Genomic DNA, 16,980 nt, shown 5'->3' with positions numbered 1-16,980 from the left:
AGATAGACGTTATTAATCAAAGCCATTCAATCAAAAGTTAAATTTAAGTTTATTAGGTGTTGTTATCTGGTGAATGGTGATATTTATTTGTGCCGAATATTTTTTGTTCATTACGAAAGGAAAGAACAAACATATGCTCATGGTATCATATTGTCTGTTCAAAAGACTATTTCTAGAGTTTTTAACTGATATTATGAATGTCTATGTAGGAAAGCGTGACTGAGAAACATTAACATGGAAGTAGGAACATATGAGTATGAAAAAAAAAATTGTCCAAAAACTGTCACAAAATAATTGTACAAATATCATTTCTCTTATTATTACTAGTGTATTTACCCGGCGTTACCCGGGTTAGACATATTCAAGAAGAGAAAAAAAATTCTATGTATGATATCTGCAAATAAAATTTATCACAGATTGGTATAGGATGAATATCTTAATAAATACACACAAATATAATAAAATATACCATATTATAAATAATCGTAAATTTATAGATGCACATACAGATAAAATTAACTGGATTTAGTAAAAATATTAACACATATAGAATAAAATTACATTTTTTTAAGTTTTCAGACTCGCATAAATCCATATTCGTTATTAAATTAATAAAATTGTACAATTGTTGTGTTACATGAAATAATATATAACTGGATCTCCTAATTAATGATTTTTGTTTGATTAGTAATTTGTGAATGCCTGATTTGGAGTATAGTTGAAGGGTATCGTAAGTAATTTGTTGAGATAGTTCTGTTACATAAAATATTAGGAATTCAATAAAAAAGTTAAGTAAAATATTTAATAGGTAAGATCAAAAGTTTGTTGAGATATTTATGTTAAATAAAATATTAATTTTTAAAAATAGAAAAAATAATAAAAATATTGAGAATGAATGTGGAAGTGACACGTGGCATAAAAAACCTTACTTTGTTCAAAAAAATAAAATAAAAAACCTTACTTTATATATATACTATTGATGTCAGTTATTAGACTTTTTTTAAAAGCAAAGTTTGGAATATATGGGTACGATTCTCATTTCGATCCCTTATATATATACTATTGATGTCAGTTATTAGACTTTTTTAAAAGCAAAGTTTGGAATATATGCGTACGATTCTCATTTCGATCCCTTATAATACATCCTCTATGACTAATTCAAATGTAAAAATTGATATTGTTAGTTCGCACATCTTCTCTTAATAGGAATATTAGATTTCACAGTTATATATATATATATATATATATATATATATATATATATATATATATATATATATATAAGTTTATCATAATCGACAATATCAATATTATTAGATTAAATATCTTCACCCAAAATGTAAGTTTATGACATGTATATCATTTCGTTCGTCTCAGACATTTTTTTTTATATAATTATATAAATAAAAATAAATAAATAAACAATTAATTGACTTTTGACTTTTATGTTCATCTTTCTCTTCTACCTCTCTCACCTTCCCTTCACTCACAACCAGATCCACACTCACACACACTCACACACACTCATCCCAATTTTCCCAAGAAAATTCCCATTTTCCATGAAAATTCCAAAACCCTAAATTCACCAAATCATCACAACAATGGCAGTCACAACCTCACCACCATCAATGGCACAAGATCTCCTCAATTCCCTTCCCAAAACCCTAAAACTCAAAACCAAACAACAAGAGCTTCTCCTCCGAATCACAACCCTAGGTTTAATCTACATCCTCGCATTCATCACTCGTCTCTTCAGTGTCCTTCGCTATGAATCCATGATCCATGAATTCGATCCATATTTCAACTACCGCACCACTCTTTACCTCACAGAACACGGTTTCTCTGAGTTTTGGAATTGGTTTGATTCCGATTCATGGTATCCACTCGGTCGAATCGTTGGTGGTACACTCTACCCTGGTTTAATGCTTACTGCTGCTGGATTATATAAAATTCTCCATTTTCTCAGATTTGCAGTTCATATTCGTGAAGTTTGTGTTCTTACAGCGCCATTTTTCGCGTCGAATACTACGATTGTAGCGTATTTTTTCGGTAAAGAAATATGGGATTCGGGGGCTGGGATTGTCGCGGCTGCATTGATCGCGATTTGTCCGGGTTATATATCGAGATCTGTTGCTGGATCTTATGATAATGAAGGCGTGGCGATATTTGCGTTGTTGTTGACGTTTTATTTGTTCGTGAAAGCGGTGAATACGGGGAGTTTGTCGTGGGCGTTGGCGTCGGCTTTTGGTTATTTTTATATGGTTTCGGCGTGGGGTGGTTATGTTTTTATTATAAATTTGGTGCCGCTTTATGTATTGGTGTTGTTGGTTACTGGGAGATATTCATTGAGGCTTTATGTTGCTTATAATTGTATGTATGTTTTGGGAATGTTGCTTGCTATGCAGATTAGGTTTGTTGGGTTTCAACATGTTCAATCTGGTGAACATATGGCTTCTATGGGGGTCTTTTTCTTGCTTCAGGTTGTTACTTCCACATTGCATTGCATTGCATTACATTTCTCATTGCATTGCATTGCATTTTTGTTATTGTTGTTAATGATGATGAAAGGTTTAATCGCAACTTTGTCGCTATGACTTAAATTTATTTGACTTTAAGGGAGGTGCATTGCCGTTATACACATCGACATCCAATGATAACTTGTCGTATTGCCACATAAGCCCATTTTTAAAATTGCATTTTAAAGATAACCGTCTAATACTTTAGTTGATTTTAAATATTACCGTAAAATTGCTGGCATTTTGTTGTTGTTGTTGTCGTCTTCTTATTTGAGTTGATTTTAAATTTTGTTTAATTTGAGCATTATGTCGATGTTTGATTTATGTAACTGACCCCACCTCTGGGTTAATGCTTGATTGTTGTTGATGAAAGGTTTAATTACAAAGTTTGTTGTTGTGGCTTAAATTTATTTGAGTTTAATGGAGGTGCATTGTCGGTATGCGGGCATCCAATGATAATTCATCGTATTGCCACGTAAGCCCGTTTTAAAATTGCATTTTAAAGATAACCGGCAAATGCTTGATTCTCATTGGTTGTCGGTGTAAAACTTCTACGACCATTTATGAAAGCATATTTGTAATGACAATGAGTTTATTAACAATAACTTTTTTGTTTAAGTTAAGAAGCAATTGGGATCTGTAATAACTAGCTTGACATTGCCGTCCAATGAGAATCAAGTATTTTGCGGTTATTTTTATATTACGGTTACAAAGTTGGCTTATGTAGCAATATCATGAGATCTCATTGGATGTCGGTGTATGTAGAATTATTTTACACGGAAGATGCATCTCCATTGAAGTTCAAGTTTAAATTAACCTATGTGCTTGCGAGGGTTAAAACTGAGGACTTCTATCCTCGTTAGACTACACCCTTTAAAGATTGATTTTTCATAATCTCAATTTTTTGGAAAGCTCTCTTGTTTAACTTTTCAGTAAGCACTTTTAAGTTTTATGAGCACTTTTTTGTGGATGAAGAATCATAAAACTGTTTAGTTGATCAGGTTCCGTAAGCTAGATGCTAATTTAAATTTGGATAGTTTCAACATGTGTTGGTAAAGTTGAATGATTTCTTTAAGCTTGATGTTTTGGGTTTTACATTTGGATTCATGGATATAAAAATAATTATTTTCATTTGAACAAATATATTTTCTTAGGTGGGTGTGTTTGCCTAGTTTTTTGCTTTGCTGTATTGGAATTGGTTTCTGATGCAAAATATTGTGACGATGCTGTTTGTTTACCGTGGATGCTACTGTATCATTGCTTCTCTGTTGATTTGCTTGATTAAGTTAGCATTTTGTCTCTTGAGGCTGACTTGGATTGTTTTATCAGGTGTTTTTCTTTTTGGATTGGGTAAAGCATTTACTCGGAGATGTGAAACTGTTTCAAGCATTTTTGAGGATCACTGTAACCAGTGCAGTTGGTGTTGGTGCCGTTGCCTTGGGAGTAGGCATGGCATCTGGTTACATATCACCATGGACCGGAAGGTTTTATTCTTTGCTTGATCCAACATATGCTAAGGATCATATTCCAATTATTGCTTCTGTCTCTGAGCATCAGCCTACTGCTTGGTCGTCCTTCATGTTTGATTTCCATATATTGCTGTTCCTTTTCCCTGCTGGCCTCTATTTTTGCTTCAAGCGCTTGACAGATGCCACAATCTTCATAGTTATGTATGGTCTTACAAGCATGTATTTTGCTGGTGTTATGGTTCGTTTAATTCTCGTTGCTACCCCTGCTGTATGCCTCATTAGTGCTATTGCGGTATCTGCTACTGTGAAGAATTTGACTCGGGTTGTTAGGGCAAAAGTCCAAACCGTACAGAGTGGTTCTGGTAAAGGAACTGGTGCTTCAAAAGGCTCTTCTAAGGTTAGATTTCTGAAGTAACTAGTTGAGCAAAAGGCTTTGTTCACAATTGTTGCATTCTACTGTTTTCAATTTTATTTTCTATCTCTCCATTTTTATTCATATGCTACTAGTATTTTTTTGTCTATCAAGTACGTGTATCTGCTCCTTTTCAGTAATACTTATAGGAAAGATGAATCAGTGTTTCTTGATAAATCCAATGTTGTAATTACTCTCATCGGTATGATGCAGTAGGTATGGTAATAGGATAAGTAGGCATGTTTTTCCATGACAATTGCTTTGCAATATTTTTTTACTTCATTATTCATCTTTTGTGAACTTGAGTATTGAATATTGCATTATATTTGTGTTTTTGTCTTTTAATTTCTACAATGAACAGTGTTCATTTTGATTATAGTGGTAATGCAGTTTTAATAGAGTATATTATTATTTACATGCAGGGTGTAATTGATAACTCCCAGCCTTTCCAAAAGAACGGTGCTATGATGTTACTTTTCGGTGCTTTTTATCTGCTCAGCAGATATGCTATTCACTGTACTTGGGTCACATCTGAAGCATACTCATCTCCCTCAATTGTCTTGGCTGCAAGGGGTGCCCACGGCCAGAGGGTCATCTTTGACGATTATCGTGAGGCTTACTTTTGGCTTCGTCAGAACACTCCACCAGATGCCAAGGTTATGTCATGGTGGGATTATGGTTATCAAATCACTGCCATGGGAAACAGAACAGTTATTGTTGACAATAACACCTGGAACAATACACACATAGCAACTGTTGGGCGTGCAATGTCATCTTATGAGGATGAGGCTTATGACATAATGAAATCACTTGATGTTGACTATGTGTTAGTCGTGTTTGGTGGTGTTACTGGTTATTCCTCTGATGATATTAATAAGTAAGTCCATCTTAAGTTATATATTTCACTTTTACATTCATTATTTTTTCATGATGCATGCTTCCGTTTCTCTATGACAAATGCTACACAGACACCCACTATATTCACAGCACGACACAGCACTTGCACATGTGGTTTCATTTGAGTTTTTGAGTATATAAAAATTATAAGTGTTTTATCTGCTGCCACCCAAACTTTTAACCCACTTGAAAGAGTTGTATTGGTAGATTACTTGTTTTGTTCCCCTCAACTAGTGATTGGTCATTTTCATCTTCAAAAGTTTGTATGTTGTCGTTTAGTCTGTCCTCATCGTTTGTTGTGCTTCTTAAATCTCACGCTCCCATATCATACCTTCCGTGTAACCCTTCATGCTTTTTTTTAGAAAATTAATTCTTTATCAGCATGCTATCATCAAGTTTGTGCAAATTGATGGGATAATTCAATGTAAGCAGGGCCAGGAGAACATGGGGCTAACATATTTATGCCCCATGGTTTCATAGTTTGTTGTGTCAATCTGGCACGCAAATTATGTCGTAGGTTTCTAATTTTTTTACAGGTTGGAATTAGTCGGAATAGCGATTTTTTTTTTTTCTGTTTTTATGTTGCGAAATTTCTTCATTGTAAAAGATGAAATATACATTTATTAATGGTGTCCTGGATATTGGCATTTCTCTTTTCCCTGAGCTTTTACTTGTTTATTACTCATTATTATCATCTGATTTAGTAGTTCTCTATCTATCCTGCTACAATGCTTCATGCATTTTTATAACATAAACTTAATTTTTGTCTAGATTTCTATGGATGGTGAGAATTGGCGGTGGAGTTTTTCCTGTAATAAAGGAACCAGATTACCTTGTCAATGGAGAATATCGTGTAGATAAAGGAGCAGCTCCAAAGATGTTGAACTGTCTTATGTAAGCTTCTTAGCACCATTAGTTGATCTTGGCATTTGAATTATTCTTAATGTCCCAAAAAATTTGTATGCATACACGTCTGTCTATGGGCTTCGAACGAAAGTATTGTTATAGACTACATTTGACCAGATAAATGGATAAATTTATGAAATAACCATTTAAAAAGTTGGACTATGCTACCCTGCTTGCTGGGCACTGAAGCTTAACTAGGCTGGGTATTTGAGTTTACATACTTGTACCCCTCCAGTATGAATCAGGTGCTATTGTTTTTAAGCTCGGTAAAAGGGAATAAAAGTGGAAGATGTTCAGAACTTCAAATTAATACTGTTAGCTGATTTTTGTACAGGCACATTCAATTGATACATGATGATTTAATTATATTTATCTTTATCTTTTTCGTTGATAGGTACAAGCTGTCTTATTATCGGTTTGGGGAGTTGACAACAGAATATGGCAAACCACCTGGGTAAGCTCCTTATCCCTGCCTTACTGTTAGTAACTTGTGACACAACCTACAGTCTAGGTGTCCTTATTAACAGATACTAGTAATTATCTATCAACATAATCAAACTAGAATGACCATTCGTTGTTATATCCTTATATGCAACTAATGTCAAGTTTAAATGTTGCGAAATGCAATTATACATCACTGCTATCTCAACAAAGGGAATATGAAGAATATGTAACGTTTGTGATTAACTTATGGGAGTCATACTTGTTTATAGTACCCAAATGTTACCAGTTTTTAAAACATTGTACTAGGCGGCAATATGATTGAAATATCTCGAGTCCCCAAACCTTTGGAATTCAATTTTTAGGCTTATTTCAAGCATGTTAAAATTTCAATCTTGGTGTTTCTTGCAACATTGTTGACTTTATATTTCGAATGCATTGAATAAGAGTATGACTATAGTTTTCTCCAAAGACATCAATAACCCTGAATGAGGTTTTCAAAATGACAAGGTTGTAATTTGTGATTATTGTCTCTGTATGCATGTTATGTACGTCTTCCGTTTGTAATCACCTGTCTCTTGAAATGACAGGTATGATCGTGCTAGAGGTGTTGAAATTGGAAATAAGGACATAAAGTTGGAGTACTTGGAGGAGGCATTTACTACTCAGAATTGGATAGTTCGTATTTATAAAGTGAAACCACCTAAAAACAGGTGGTAAGTCTAAACCCACCTCCCCGAAAAACAAAAAAAGTAAAAACATAAAAGAACCTTTTTCGTGTGCGGGAAATTAGCATTCTAGTGAGAACTTGAGAGCTGAAATTCTGTTAGCTATTTTAGCAATGTTTAGATTGTGGACTATTTTTTTGAAGTATTTATATGTAGAATTCAGTTAAGGTAATATTGTGGATTTTTAGAAATTACTTTACAGTCAATTGCACAATTTAGCATATATGTTCTGCACTAACGCATCGGATTGCATCAGAACGTAACTCTCCACGCCACTTGCTTGGCATGAATTATGCAGGAGAAGCTAGTATTTCGTTTCAAATTAGTAAAACATTGAGGTATGACTTGGCTTGTTGTATGGTGGTAGCAGCAAGAGAAAACACTGCCATTTTTAAAGGGAAAAAAAATGAAAAAGAGAAATAGAGCTTTTCATTTTCAAGAGAGAGAGATATCATAGAATTTTAAAATTTTCGTATATCTCAAATGGTATTGGAATAGAATAATTCTAAAATTGTTTTAGTAAGTGTTGAGATTGCTTATTTAAAGAAATAGTTTTAGTAAGTGTTGAGATTGCTTATTTAAAGAAATGCATAGAAAAATAGAAACTCTTTATTTTCTTTTCAAAATTTATGTTCATCACTTAACCTCCCCACTGTCTCTTTCACACTATAATATGGTTTTGTCAAGATTCTAATTAACAACGTGAAATATTGTACAACATGATGATGGGTTTTATAATGAAATTTTATACTATTTTTCTTGTAAAATAATAGTATTTCGTTTGTTTTGTTTGTGGTATCTGTATGTGTACATGAAACTTGTTTGTGGTATCTGTATGTGTACATGAAACATGCTTGAACAACTAATATTTTCTTTGTCAATAATGCTCGTCTCACAAAAAGATTTTTTCATAAAAAACAAAATGTTTGCCCGACAATATTATTTATGTGAAACTCAAATTTTCCAACAAAATTTGTTGTCAAACTGTTTGGAAAACACCAAAAGGTCATAGACCACCCAATTAGTATCTAATGGCTTTTTTCACACAAAATCTTCGTACTATTATTGAAATCCATTATTATTATTTTAATAATTTATATTGGTCCATGAAAACCAATTATTTTATTAGAACTACATGCACGTATATAGCGTATCATACGGGAAATTCTACCAATCTAACAAAAACCTAGAGACTAGAGAGAGATTCTAGTAAACATCATTTTCAATATATGTCGGCAATGTCACTCAACGATCATGTGTTGTCATTCTCATGTGCTAAAGAACGAGAAAACACCAATGTGAGCCAAACTCTAAATTACAATTACTTGCAAATTAGCAAGCATTCATTCCAATTTCTCCGCAAAACAATCCTATATTAGCTTGTTTTCTGGTCCAGACTAGAAAAAAGTACATTTACGTCAATTTGCTTTCATTATCACACTTCATATATAATATGGACATAAGAAAAAGGTTCGTTATCACACTTCATATATCTATTAACCAGAAACTAACCTCTCGAACATTGAGATTCATTTTAAAGATTGATTTTTACCGACGAATCATGCTAATTAATGCCTCTGGGCTACTAATTGAGAAAGTTAAAAGTAGAATTTTTTTATTGAAAACAACAAATTGTTGACCTTCAAAAAGTTGAATATACAACTTTTCTTCACTTTTCAATACAATATTTCTATATTAATTTCTTTAACCAGTGCGCCCCAAGGGCACCGGTTAACTTTTTGCTCTACCGATAAGTACTCTTTTAGACACACCGACCTCTAAATACCTTACCACATGATTAAGGGATTCTGGTATATACCAGGTATCTATCAACCATGTCATACCATGTTGATAAATGAATGCCTACGCGAATATTGCTAAGGAGCCCTTATAATTCACATAAATTTTAATTTGAAATACATGCAAAAATAAACATATCATCAATCACTAAAATTAGGACATTGATAAGCAAAACCACAATCAAATGTTAAAATCAGATGGATGGAAGGATGGGCGTTGGTGCACCCTCATGAATCAATAAGGGTGTATAAGGACCAATTTAATTGAGTACTATAAGAGACATAAAGCTAGAAGAATGCCAATGTAACATGTTTACAAATTTAAATGGTATTACAGTATATGTATATAGTCTGGAGGTGGAAAAAAAAATCATAAATCATAAATACTTACATAATGTATTGAATAATGACATGATACAATTAGCCACTGAACAGAATGACTTTCACTTGATTCAATCTTTTAACAAAGGAGACTATCAATCTGTAAATAACTCTTATATTCATAAATGTGGTGGTTACCATAAATTATTGTAACATTAGAGAAACAGTTGCAGACCTTTTTCATGCATCTTTTCCTCAGTTGCTACTGCTGCATCCTTTCTCTTTGTGAGATCATCAATCCCCTTTAATCCTAGGCCTGAAATAAATATCCTACGCGTGTAATTTGTTTGTTTTTTTATACCTTTTTTCTCCGGTTAAACCGGGAAGAGTTGAAATGTCAAAAAAATAATTTGCTCCAAACAGAACTAGTTTTACATTAATCAAGGGCAGTTTTACTTCTGCGTCCGGTTATTGGGATAGGTAAGCCATCAAAGATAGGCTTGGAAATGGTTGGCCATGCTGTTGCTGCTGAATTATACTTTTCCTGCTCTCTGAGGCTTGATGCGCTCGACGATTTGCGCACTCCAGATAGTCCATCGACAAATATTGAATCTCCTAACCCTACTGAAATAGAATCTAACCATCCTGAATCTGAAGACTCTGGAAACAGAGAGGCTCGACTAGCTGATTTCGGCCTCATGGAAAATGTTTTTCCAGAGGAGGAAGAACCGTTTGATCCATTACTACTATTACCTTCTTTGAAAAGCCTTTCTGGTGTAGTACCACCATTATCAACATCAGCTTTTTGACGTCTGCGGACGGATTTCTCGTCAGACTTATCACCTCCCCCGTCGCTGATATCTGTAAAACACATATACTCTGACACTTCATCGTTCCCGGTCAGTAGATCAAACGGTAAATTTGTTGACTTGGAATGATTGTTTGGAATCGGTGAGGGTTTTGGAAGCCAGTCGTCTCTGGAATGATCTGAAGTAGAAGATGTATACATCGCCAATTCTGTTTCTCCAGATTTATCTCTGGAATTTGACGAGTCGAGTCCATAGTATTTCTGTAAAATGGTCATGGCTGGAGAAATCTTCTGTTTAGGCGGTTTCAGTCTTAAGGACTGGAGAGGTTCCTTCATCGCAGATTGACCATTGCGGGGAGGTCTTCTTTCGCTGCTATTATCTCTGCAAAACATTTTTCAGAATAAAATGAGTTTCTATGATCTAGCACAGAATCTTAAATCAAAGTAACCGGTTAGTAAATATTTGCTATCTTAAACCTCACCAATGAGCTATGATATTATTCATTATATCTCAAATATTCAGCAAGAACTTTACTATATTCTCTCTTTTTATTTCGACGCACATTCTCTTGTTAAATATGAAGAATAAACACATGGAAAACCAGAAAGCAGTGTAGTAAAATAGCGGTGGAATTCTAACAAATTGTTACTGTTTTTGTAGTACGCTATTTAGTACAAAATGTAGTCAAATTGTGGTTACCGCAGTGCTATACCACTCTAGCGAACCAGAATACGAACAAATCGCTATTTTCCGCGATCCACAATTGACAACACTGCCAGAAAGGAATATTAGAATAAACATATAAAAATCATAGCCAGAATCACTGTCAAACTCTAAAAGGTGTAGGTTTCCCTCATTGAATGCTTTGTTAATAGCATTTCTAATTCTCTGTTTTGAGTTCTGTATTCTGGAATCAATAAACCCCCTCCTTTTGACTTAGTTATGTTTTCTTTCGGTTGTATTCTGGAACCCCTCGTTTTTGTCTTGCAATTGTAAGAAAAATTGTACAGGACATTGCAAATGCTTCCTTGACCGACGATTAAAGTTGTTGTGCCATTACAAACGGAAAATACACTAAATGAATATGATAGTACCTCAACTTGGCAGGTTCATCAGGAACCGGAGACGGTGGATGTCGTCCTGGTAGTGGAATTCTCAAAGTCTTCAGTGCAAACATTTGAAGATCTGAGGCCAAACCATTCATCCTTTTGACATCAGCTACCTGAATAATTACAAGGGATTTCAATTAACACATTCATTGGTAGAACTATGAAATTTTCAAGATTAGCTAAAACAAACATTTAAGTAACAAATAATAGGGCATCACGTCAAGTAAATGCTTTAAGTAACCGATTCGGTGACGAGTTAAGATGTTCGCTAGTACTAAACTATATGACCACTCTTATCTCAAAAAATTTAAGGAGAGCGGTATATATCTAAAGAATTATGCCGTCACCACCTCAAACAACTCTCCACATCACACGATAACTATCTTATGTTTCATCAGTGTTGTAAAATATCAGCATTGGTGGCATTATCGCGGATTGCAGTGGACCTTTTGACAACCACCATGGCTAATTTGTGAAGGATTTGGAACGCCATGGCATTTTATGGTGGCTTAAAAAGGCGATTTTTTTTAGCTTTCCACCTTGGTCCACTATACGCGATTGATAACATTATTTTAGATATTCATATAACAAAAATTCTAAACTTGAATATCCTAAACTTCATTTATATTCACACCCCCTATCCATGATCTATAATCATTTCCACTCACCACCTAGAATATCCTAAACTTGGAGAATGAAACTCAAAAAATTGAAATCATTTATCAAATAGAGCTTCAAATAATCAATATCCATATCAAAATTTCAACATCTCTCATATAGATGAATAATCAATGCACTTGATAGTTAAATAATGGATCCAAATCAACTTGCTAGTCAAAAAATTTCAAACTCCAAAATTTGATTCATGTCAACTTGCTAGTAGATGAAAAAAAAAAACACATAGGGTTTTGTAAACCACAAAACATCAATTCCATAAAACATATAATCTTGAAAAGCACAAAACAACACACAAATTCTTCATCATGTTCATATAAATCCAAACCAAACCAAACAAAACATTAATTTTTCATATAGAAAAAAAGGTTGCCACATCCTCCCCAAATCCCCAACAAAAAAACCCTAAAAACCCAATTGAAAAAAGATAAAAACTTTACCAAATCAAAGAAAAATCCAAACTTTCAAATTCATAAAAAACCAAAATTTCTTAGTTTTATACCTCAACACCATACTTAATAGCAACACCAGCAAGAGTATCAAATTTTGAAACATGATGTTCAATATAACTCAACCCATTTCCATTAACACCACCACCACTTCCACCGCCGTTACACAACCCATTTGACGGCGACATCTACTCCGATCAACCACCGACAACAAAGATCTAAGATCTAAAACACAAGGTCATGAAATTGACTTGGAAGATGAAATTGGTGAAAAAGTGAATTGTTTTGGATAAAGTAAGCAAAAGGGTCAAAGAAAAATCTAATCTTGATGAAAGAAAATGAAAGAAAGTTGATATTGGAATTTGAAGTGTTGAATATGAAGAATGAAGAAGAAGGTTAGTTATGGTTTTTGGTATCTCTTCACTGTGTTTTTATTTGGTTCAGGAAATTTATAAAAAAAAAATATATTTTTTTCTTTAATTGATTTTTAAGGTTTAATGAAGATTTGACTTTTATTTTAATTTTTTTTCATTTATCACTCTTCTTGTGTGCAGTGCTGCCAACTGAGAAATTCTTTAATTTCTTGCTGTTTGTTTGTTTCCACTCTTTAAAGTCCATGTGTACTCACCTAATTTATTCCAAAAAAATAAAGTAGATAAAGATTTTTTTCTTGACTGAAAATAAATAATATTTAAAAGTCACTTATTCCCTCTGGTCACATTTATAAGCAAAAAAACACTTTTTAGATTCATTCAATACTTAATGTATTTGGTCAATAATATAGACAAAATACATAATGTATTTAATGAACCTAAAAAGTGATTTTTTGCTTATAAATGTGACCGGAGGGAGTATATGGAGAACGGAATATTAATTAATTAAGAAAAAGATGTATGATAATTTATTTATTTTGAGAAAAAGATTTATGATAGTTATTTTTTAGGAGAAAAGATGAATGATAAATTTGATGTAGTTTTATTTTCTTCAATCAAGATATATGATAACGTTTTTTTTTATCATAAAAGATACACCATCTGTTTGCTATTATAAGCAAAAGTTTATTTTTCAGTTTCATTCAATAAATGACGTATATGATTTATATAATAGATCATATATATCATTTATTGAATAAATTTAATAAGTATATTTTTATTTATAATAGTGACCGAATTATGTATATGATAATTAGTTTTGTTTTTTATTTGTGTGTAAATTTGGGATGAGGTAAATTTGAATGGATAAAAAAATTGATATGGTTTGATTCCGTTTTTATAACTTTTTTTTCTTATTAGTTTGGTTTGGTTTAATAAGATTGATTCTTTTCAAATTTAAGGAACTTATTCTAGAAAGCCTAAAAAAAGTATCTTTTGTACAAACTTTTTTATTCTATTAAAATGAGTACACAAAGCACAATGAAAAATAATATGTAATTATGAAAAGTTGCATTTATACAATATTTTTTAATGATAAAATTACTAATATAATGTAAATAAAAGAAATAATAATAAATATAATTGTCGGGATCGGATTTTGGGAGATTGTTTAAAGAATTTGAGTTCAGTTCTATTCGAACCAATGTAGTGTTTGTTATGTACATAAGTGTTGTGTGTGTGTATCTTGTAGATAGACAAAATGTTAAAAGTCATTAAAAACTTACGCAGACAAGTGGATGAACGGATTTCGAACATCAATCACTATATCCAACCTTTTACAAGTTGAACTAGAACTCATAGACTCCTAATATATAATTCTATTTATATATAATGCTATTGTAAAAATACTATGTAAAACTAATTGTGGTTGACACATATGGTTAGACCTTCCACTCACACCAACTGTGATATATATTCTCGTTCAAGATTGTGCATATATAAAATATATGTAAATTTTATCATAAATTGTCGATGAAGTTGATGCTTCTCTATGAAAATTATATCATAAAAATACTTTACTACAGTCTACATACAATGCTAATGTCAGTTTTGGTTTGTCCAATTTTTTTTTTTGTTTGTTCACACATTACACAAAAGCTGTAAAAATGTTAGGTTTTCATTTGATGCCCCATCATTCCGAGTTTTTCTTCCACATGTTTCTACTTAGGTAATCACATTCAAAGTATTGTCTGGTGCTAAATAAGAACACATTTTATAGATAAGATATGAAATGTGATTAGTCAAGTTTTGAAAGACCAACCTCTTTCATCAGTCCATATTGTTTGATTTTTAGTCAGGTCTTTATGAGCTGAATCTTGTCTTAAAACTGATTTCAAAGTAAGAGGAGGGTTACTTTTATAAACTTAGCTTATAAGATAAAATTCACAAACTTAAGTTTTCAAACTTCAATGTAAATATCCTTAAAAAAAAAAAAAAAAACTTCAATGTATATATGCATGTCTTCTAAAAATATTGCAAGGCTTCATTGCACATTGGCCAATGTAAATATGCATATGATAATCGCATAAAAGGTACACATAATCTGATAAAATAATGTGTACATAAAAATTAAATTTATATAATAGCAATTATAATTTTTTTCTTGCCTTTAAAAAAGTTAATAAAAAGAAGATAAACAATTAGTCTTGTCAAAAAAGATGTGTGCAATCAGTCAAAAAAATATGTCTGCAAATTAAATCTAAAATGGTCTAAAACCTCGGTTTAGGAAACTCCTTATAGAAATATTTAAAGTGCATGTTTGAATTCACATGGAGTTAGATAGAATTATGGTGAATCAACAAAACTTTTCAAAAACTACAACCTATAACTTTTGTAACATCGCGATGATTCGCCATAATTTTAACGAACACAATATAATACCGAACTTACAATATAAAACTTATGTCATGTACTCCATATTGACCAATGACCATCCCTAACAACAACAAAAACTACTTATTGACCAATTTTAAGACTACGCGTTCTTAAATTATCACTATCACCATCTTTGCTAATCTCTCAACTATAGATATCTAATAAATAATCATTAAATTATATTCAATCCATATTAAGCAATAAGTACCACTTCCCATTTAAAATAAGAAGAAAAAAAATTTAAAGCGTTTCCAATGGTTCTCTTATTAAGATGTAGGTAAAGTGATCCTCACACCTATACATCACTTATTCAATCAAAACATTTATTCACTCCAATCCCACAACTCATAAAAAATTATTAAGTGGATCATAATAATAACTTTACATTAGTATATTTTAAAAACAATTAATATGTTTGCGCAACATTTTTTTAATACGACGAAATCATTGAATAGAGTATACAAAGATGCCATAATTATGCAAGAGAAAGAGATACAATGTTTGTACAAGTCTTGCATATGAATAACACTACTTATTTCTTCTCCACTGGGGTAGTTAATAAGCTCTACATTAGGGGTGGAAATGAGCCGGGCCGAGCCGAGCTTTGCTTAAATAGGTTAGGCCTAGTTGAAAAAACTAAGGCCTAAGCCTTGACCTTTTACCTGTCAAAGGCTTTATTTTAAGTCTGGTCTGACCTTTTTAAAAGTCTGGCCTGACCTATTAGCCTGTTTAAAAGCCTAGTTTGTGTTACAAATTTCAAACAGAGTCTGTTCATTAATTTTTTTTCCTTTCAATTTGTGCAACATACTTAATATAGAGATAAACATAACTAGATACAGATTAAACTAATGAAACACAACTGTAAAAAATGGATAGAAACTCAAGAATAATCATGTCTCATAAAAGCAAGGATTTCAAACTTAATCTAATAACCATACTTAACCTTAGGCATATCAGTAGCAAGCCTTAATAGTTCACACAAATATATATAAATATATCAGTAGCAAGGCCATACAAAATAAAATATAAAAATTGAAATAATAATAATTGTGGTATGAGAATTTGAAGGATCAGTAATTCTTTTTGATACATATATATAAATATAAATAATAAATATGGAAAAATGTAATATACTCGTATACGGGCCGGCCTGGTAGGCTTGATAGGCTTTTTTATAAGTCTAAGCCTGACCTAATTAAATTAATAGGCCTTTTAAAAAGCTCAAGTTTGACCCATTTATTAAACGAGCTAGGCCGAGCCGGACTTTTAGTAGGTCGAACCATAGACCCTTGACGAGCAGCCTGACCTATTCCCACCCATACTCTACATGTTATTAAACAAAACACCTCCCATTAGAGATGCTCTTAGAGTATAAATTGATAGATTAAAAAAGTTGTATGACTATTATTTTTTTTCTTTCATTTCTACATCCAATCCAATCTAAATAAAAGAAATAGAGATCAAGTTGAATTTTTCTCCAATTTTAATGCAGTTTTAGTGTTTTACATACATTTTTTTCGAGGGAAGTGTTTTACATACATCTTAAAATATGAACATGATAAATTATATTAGAGGAATAAACAAATAAAGTCAAAATGATTATGCAAACTCATTGGTGAGAGAAGGAATTCCTTGTACATGT

The 16,980-nt window shown here is 32.3% G+C and overlaps 2 protein-coding genes across 3 annotated transcripts; one reads left to right on the top strand and one right to left on the bottom strand.

Moving 5' to 3' along the window:
- The first annotated feature begins 1,488 nt into the window (after positions 1-1,488).
- On the top strand, positions 1,489-7,560 carry STT3B (staurosporin and temperature sensitive 3-like b). The gene is made up of 6 exons (XM_085719396.1): positions 1,489-2,480; positions 3,846-4,382; positions 4,820-5,274; positions 6,066-6,188; positions 6,595-6,654; positions 7,232-7,560. The coding sequence occupies exons 1-6, from the start codon at positions 1,602-1,604 to the stop codon at positions 7,359-7,361; spliced, it is 2,184 nt and encodes a 727-aa protein (XP_085575522.1). The 5' UTR covers positions 1,489-1,601; the 3' UTR covers positions 7,362-7,560.
- Positions 7,561-9,457: 1,897 nt separating this feature from the next.
- Positions 9,458-12,935, bottom strand: LOC146917572 (uncharacterized). Of its 2 annotated transcripts, XM_085719398.1 has the most exons (4): positions 12,585-12,935; positions 11,393-11,520; positions 9,925-10,679; positions 9,458-9,805 (listed from the first exon to the last, which is right to left on the bottom strand). In XM_085719398.1, exons 1-3 carry the CDS (start codon positions 12,717-12,719, stop codon positions 9,926-9,928), a joined length of 1,017 nt encoding a protein of 338 aa, XP_085575524.1. In that variant the 5' UTR covers positions 12,720-12,935; the 3' UTR covers positions 9,458-9,805; position 9,925. The 2 variants fall into 2 exon arrangements, with proteins under 2 accessions (XP_085575524.1, XP_085575523.1); XM_085719397.1 differs by having other exon boundaries at positions 9,458-10,679.
- Between the last annotated feature and the right edge of the window lie 4,045 nt (positions 12,936-16,980).

The sequence above is a fragment of the Medicago sativa genome, chromosome 6 (assembly GCF_051527215.1).
Source record: "Medicago sativa cultivar Bolivia chromosome 6, Bolivia_mono, whole genome shotgun sequence".
Taxonomy (NCBI): domain Eukaryota; kingdom Viridiplantae; phylum Streptophyta; class Magnoliopsida; order Fabales; family Fabaceae; genus Medicago; species Medicago sativa.
Note: the sequence above shows the minus strand (reverse complement) of the source record. Positions and strands in the feature narration are given on the sequence as shown.

Coding starts and splice junctions, on each gene's coding strand:
- STT3B (XM_085719396.1), top strand. CDS start 1,602: ATGGCAGTCACAACCTCACCACCATCAATGGCACAAGATCTCCTCAAT. Junction 2,481..3,845: donor GGGTCTTTTTCTTGCTTCAG/GTTGTTACTTCC, acceptor TTGTTTTATCAG/GTGTTTTTCTTTTTGGATTG. Junction 4,383..4,819: donor CTTCAAAAGGCTCTTCTAAG/GTTAGATTTCTG, acceptor ATTTACATGCAG/GGTGTAATTGATAACTCCCA.
- LOC146917572 (XM_085719397.1), bottom strand. CDS start 12,719: ATGTCGCCGTCAAATGGGTTGTGTAACGGCGGTGGAAGTGGTGGTGGT. Junction 11,521..12,584: donor CTATTAAGTATGGTGTTGAG/GTATAAAACTAA, acceptor GTAATTATTCAG/GTAGCTGATGTCAAAAGGAT. Junction 10,680..11,392: donor GATGAACCTGCCAAGTTGAG/GTACTATCATAT, acceptor AATGTTTTGCAG/AGATAATAGCAGCGAAAGAA.